The 5,680-nt window shown below is 40.0% G+C and overlaps 1 protein-coding gene and 1 pseudogene across 1 annotated transcript; one reads left to right on the top strand and one right to left on the bottom strand.

Moving 5' to 3' along the window:
* The window catches only part of LOC132121738 (dnaJ homolog subfamily B member 12-like), an 8,762-nt pseudogene extending 5,520 nt beyond the window's left edge, over positions 1 to 3,242 (top strand).
* Positions 3,243 to 4,132: 890 nt separating this feature from the next.
* ddit4 (DNA-damage-inducible transcript 4) lies at positions 4,133 to 5,194 on the bottom strand. The gene is made up of 2 exons (XM_059530304.1): positions 4,968 to 5,194; positions 4,133 to 4,878 (listed from the first exon to the last, which is right to left on the bottom strand). The coding sequence occupies exons 1-2, from the start codon at positions 5,146 to 5,148 to the stop codon at positions 4,391 to 4,393; spliced, it is 669 nt and encodes a 222-aa protein (XP_059386287.1). The 5' UTR covers positions 5,149 to 5,194; the 3' UTR covers positions 4,133 to 4,390.
* Positions 5,195 to 5,680: the final 486 nt, after the last annotated feature.

The following is a 5,680-nucleotide window of genomic DNA, read 5'->3' as shown; positions in this document are numbered from 1 at the left end:
AATTTTTTATAAATATTATTGTGTAAATGTAAAACGTAATGTAATGTTTTCTGTGTGAATCTGTGTTAAAGTGTAATTTATTTCTGTGATGCTCCGCTGTATTTTCAGCATCATTCCTCCAGTCTTCAGTGTCACATGATCTTCAGAAATCATGGAAATATGATGATTTACTGCTCAAGAAACATTTCTGATTATTATCAGTGTTGAACACAGTTGTTCTGCAGAATATTTCTGTGGAAACTGTGATGCATTTTATTTTTCAGGATTCACAGATGAACAAAAAGTTCAAAATAACAGCATTTATTTGAAACCTAAATCTTTCGTAACATTATAAATGTCACTTTTGCTCAATGCAATGCGTCCTTGATGAATAAAACTAATAATTTCTTTCAAACTTACTACCTTTTTTAAACGGAAACCGATATTCCCTAAATCCTTTTAGAAAGTGAATCATACTTGTTTGGAACGACATGAGCGTGAGTCACTGATGACAGAACTGTCATTTTTGGGTGTACTGTCCCTTTAAGAACTGGTAGTAATTGAGCAATAATCAGTGAGCGTGTTGAGGTGGAAGATTCCAGTTTAAAGCAGAATCAGGAGTTTGTGGCATGTCTCTCTTCATGACTCACATGTCTAGCCAGTAGAAACCAGCTGTGCTTTCTCACGTCCTGTAACGTCATTCATCTCCTTACATTTAGTGAATGAGCTAGAGTTCTGGAGATATTCGAGGGAAGTTTACATCTGTTTCGATGGATGATTCACTCGTGTTTATTCCCAGACTGAACAAACAGCGTTTCATCATCTGAGTCCACTTTTTATGCATCCTTTTACATTCTGTCATGATTTGCTCACTTCATGTCAATGAGACCCGTGTGTGTGTGTTTCAGAGGAGGGTCTGCTGTACCGTGCGCGATATTTCGGGGACAGTGATCTGTACCAGCGGGCTCAGCGGATGGGAACCCCGAGCTGCTCTCGGCTGTCTGAGGTTCAGGAGGCTTTAAACGGATAGATGAAGCTTCAGTGCAGTACCTGGTGAGCGCTGCATCCATCCATCCACACCTTGACCTCTGACCTCTGAGTCCCACTTCATGCATGCTTTTGGAAGATGCTTTTATCCGAAGCAATTTTTCTTTCAGTGCATGCATTCGCTGGGAATCGAACCCATGCGTCGTCCTCCACTCTCCGAGCTTCAGAGACGCTAATGAACGCTTGATCCAAGTCCCTGACCTGGAGATAGTGTGTGGTGTCTCAGTTTAGTGTTCAGAGTCAGTTTGGGTGGTCTGAAGCACTTTTATATCATTTTTAAAAGTGTTATATCTGAGCGGCACGACACAACAATAAACTATGCGAGTAAAAGTTGTTTACCTCTTCTTTGGAATAGAGCAGAAAAATAGGAACAATGCATTAAAATTCCCTTTTTATGCTCACCTTCCAGAAATTTACTGACTTTTGACACTTATAAACAATAAACATTTAGCAATACAAAGAAAAACCAAGTCACCTGCAAACATATTACATAAAAAACGCACTCAATTAGATTATTGTTAGATAGATAAATCATTTATTATTACATATTAATTATTTTTGTGTGTGTGTGTATATATAATAAACTTGTTCAGCAACTTATAATTAAATCCAATATTAAATAATAAATTATATTGGTTTGTGTGGTTCAGGGCTTTGTGAGTTCTCTAAGCAGGGAATGAATGGGGAAAGTCCACTGCTGGAAAAGTGGGTCAGTGTTTGTGCTGCTGAAATTACACACTTCAGTGTGAAGCAATAGTATCACATCTTGTGCAATGTGAAACGTTGCATACATACAACAATGCATTATTCATTATTCTTCAAATAAATATTATTAATATCTCAATATTTGTTTTCTGCACAGGTTCCAAAAAACAATCTCTCCAGTCTGGAATATGGAAGAACGCCATGCATTTGTTTGAAAAACAGGGCTGAGCATTGCAACAACTACTGAACTCGACTAGAAAGACTTACTGAGGGGTGAAGCTGTGTGTGTGTGTGTGTGTGCGTGCCTGTGTGTGTGTGTACATGCATGCATGCTAAGGACCATGCACGTGAGCAAGTGTGTGTGTGTGTGTGTGTGTGTGTGTGTGTGTACATGCATGCATGCTAAGGACCATGCACGTGAGCAAGTGTGTGTGTGTGTGCGTGTACATGCATGCTAATGATTGTGTGTGTGCGTGCGTGCGTGCGTGTGTGTGTGTGTGTGTGAGTGTGCGTGCGTGTGTGTGTGTGTACATGCATGCATGCTAAGGACCATGCACGTGAGCAAGTGTGTGTGTGTGTGTGTGCGTGTACATGCATGCTAATGATTGTGTGTGTGCGTGCGTGCGTGCGTGTGTGTGTGTGTGTGTGAGTGTGCGTGCCTGTGTGTGTGTGTGTGTACATGCATGCATGCTAAGGACCATGTACGTGAGCAAGTGTGTGTGTGTGCGCGTGTACATGCATGCTAATGAATGTGTGCGTGCGTGTGTGTGTGTGTGTGTGTGTGTGTGTGTGCATGTGTGTGTGTGTGTGTGCCTGTGTGTGTGTACATGCATACATGCTAAGGACCATGTACGTGATCAAGTGTGTGCGTGTGTACATGCATACTAAGGATTGTGTGTGTGTCTGTGTGTGTGTATGTGTACATGCATGCTAAGGTGTGTGTGTGTGTGTGTGTGTGTGTGTGTGTGTGTGTATGTGTACATGCATGCTAAGGATTGTGTGTGTGTGTGTGTGTGTGTGTGTGTGTGTGTGTGAGTGAGTGAGTGAAACCGGAGCTGGTGTTTTGGACTCCTGGATGAAGGACGTTCCTCACACTCTGAATGTTCTGGCCTGGATTAAAGTTCATGGTGTTGTTTCTCTAATTTCAAACTTATTTTCAGCTCTGGCTGAAATCAACAACCTGGTTTTGCTTTATGAAACAGACTGGAGGTCCGATGAGAATACCTGCATTTATTTATTTGAGTTTGATTAGATCGAGATCATGACTTTTTAATGATTTATATTTGTATGTATGTGATTTATCTATGCAGGGATCTTACTGATTAAGTTATTGTGTATGCGTGTTAGGAGTAACTACTGCTTCTGTACAGCTGATATTTATTGAAGGATTGAATAGGAGTATTTATTTCATATGAAGTTTTATTTTCTACATGACTAGTTTCATTGCTGACAGAGACTACGCTGCAATTATTTCACTCTGAAAACAAATAAAGGTTGTACGTGCCACTGTCCACAGAGTGGGTGTGTGATTCATTGTGTTTTAGACGCAGGATGCCAGCTAGTTCCACAATCAGCTGAAGCATGCTTCTCAGCACGTTCTTAGTCAGCCATCTGAAAAAAAAGGAAAACCAGCGTGTGAAATGTTGAGAAAAACAGCTGAGAGAAATACATGCGCTTCACAAGCAACAGTTCTCCCAAAGATGAACATTCCAGATTAGGATGAGTTTGTTTCTTCATCAGGTTTGGAGAAATGTAGCATAATCTAGAATAAAACTTCCTCCAGTGAAAAAGTGTTCTGGTCTGAATCAGCTCTAAACAAATATGTGGCTGGATTTTGATGTGAGCGACAACAGAAGATGTAATATACAATAAAACAGCACACGTTCTATTTGAATAGCACAAATATATTGATCACAACTATAGTATTTTGTCAGAAAATCTGATCGTATAAAGTTTAATCAGTGAAGCATCTCTAAAAAGTGTGGCATCTCTGAAAATATTAATACAGTAATACTGTGATATGCAATTTCTCCCCTCCTTGATTTCCAGAGAATGCATGATTTGATAATGCATACATTGGTATTAATATTAATGCAAGAAAAGTCGCTTTAGATAAAAGCATGTTAAATGCTTGAAATTTAAACTTCCAAAAATAACGATGAATAATAATAAAAAAATGCTAAGACACGGATTGTTTCTTCAAAAAGATAATTTATTTTGTGAATGTCGCTCAAGTACAAAACCCCCCCCAGAACAAATTTCATTTGAATATCAAATAAGATGCAAATGATTGTAAAAAAAAAAGACAAAAAAAACACCTCTTCCGTTTGATCCAAGAGAACAATAACTGCATCCAGACACATTGTTACACATCTTTGAACAAATCGGCACTTGAATAAAAAAAAAAACTAAAAGTTCATTACATGGAAAATAGCTGCCACGTCTGGTTTCCATGAACCTGAGGTAAACATTTCAACAGCAGCACAAAACTCCTGCTTCACTAGAACGTCAGCAGAAGTACAACATAAACACTTTATTGTATTGAAATCTTCTTTTATATACCCTACATCTGCATTACAACATTTCAGGCCTCTTGTGAGACCAAGCTTCATTTAAAACCCTGGTAAAATCCATGGCATGGACATTCAATCAGTCGAGCTCAGCATTCCTCAATCAAAAGCTCTTCAGAGCTGTACAGTTTTCTTTTAATAACTCTAAATCCAGTGCTCAGTTTAAGTGCACGTCTAACAACCGGAGACGAAGGCGATCTGCCGGTGAAAAGCCCCTGGATTTTCGGCCATAAGCCCCTGGAGTCGAGCCTCAGCACGAGTGTGAGCTGGAAGGTGGGCACTAGGTAGGGGTCGACTGCGATTTGTCCCACGGCTTCGCAGCTGCCATCCTCCTCCATGCAGAGGTCAACGAGGGCACCACGAAGGCCACAGGGCTCGCTGACCGACAGATGCACCAGCTCCTGGCCGATGTGTTCCAGGAGCGTCTCGGGAATGAGGAGCTTGGAGCAGTGCAGGACGCAGTCTTTGGCATTGGTCAGGTTAAGTGCGATGAGCTGCACCACTTCCTTGCACAAGGCCTCTTCGGTGGGGTCAAAAAACAAGTCGGATTCGGACAGATCGGCTAGGGATATGGAACCTGCGGGAGATGAATGCAAGCATGCTTTAGACTCAAGATCTTGCATGGTTATGGTTTAAAATGTATGCATGCAAGTCATGCATGTTTACCTGCATCTGATGCATTGTCTGCGCTGCTGTGATTGTCTGAATCAGAGTCTAGGCTTTGGCTGCTGTGCAGTTTCTGCATCAGTCTGCTCCAGGACAAGCGTTTGGATGGAGCGTCCGATGTTGGTGTGGATGGGATACTTGAGTCTTCAGATGAAAGGCTGGAAATCAGCTGCTCTGGCATTGTTCAGTTTTAAAATGACTAAGAGAGAAGATAAGTTTTTGTTATTCATGCACGAGATACAAAAGCAGCTGGTGCATTGCAACATTTTTGTCAAGATGCATTTATTTGCAAAATGAGTAAAATGTCTAAAGTCTTGAATGCATTCTGAAAAATGAATTACTTTTATGCTTTTGTATTAAAAAAAAAAAATGTATCTCCATGCTTACAACGAAGAAAAAAAAATCAGCCAACAGGGTCAATATATACAAATACTTTCCCTTTTAATTAAGTTTGTTGCTCTGGCCCCATAGAGGGATTTGCATTGTTTTAAGCAAAACCTCACTAAATTATTTTTTCCCCATTGTAATTTCACTTTAAGTTAATGCATCGGGATGTAAAGGTGTTTTGAAATTTGTACAGCAAAACAAGAAAATCATTTCTGCAATGTAAACAAAGAATTAAAGAATTTAATTTAATTCTGCCATGAACTAAAAAAATAAGATATATGCATCAGCTAGTGTTATCTGACTGATTTTGCAGTGCTGATATCAGG

Source organism: Carassius carassius, chromosome 39 (assembly GCF_963082965.1).
Source record: "Carassius carassius chromosome 39, fCarCar2.1, whole genome shotgun sequence".
NCBI lineage: Eukaryota > Metazoa > Chordata > Actinopteri > Cypriniformes > Cyprinidae > Carassius > Carassius carassius.
The sequence above is the reverse complement of the archived record's forward strand: the minus strand, read 5'-3'. Positions and strand labels throughout refer to the sequence as shown.

Bases quoted from the DNA above. Each gene is read 5' to 3' on its own strand.
- ddit4 (XM_059530304.1), bottom strand. From the start codon at position 5,148: ATGCCAGAGCAGCTGATTTCCAGCCTTTCATCTGAAGACTCAAGTATC. The intron at 4,879-4,967 runs GTAAACATGCAT...CATCTCCCGCAG, and splicing joins AGACAATGCATCAGATGCAG to GTTCCATATCCCTAGCCGAT.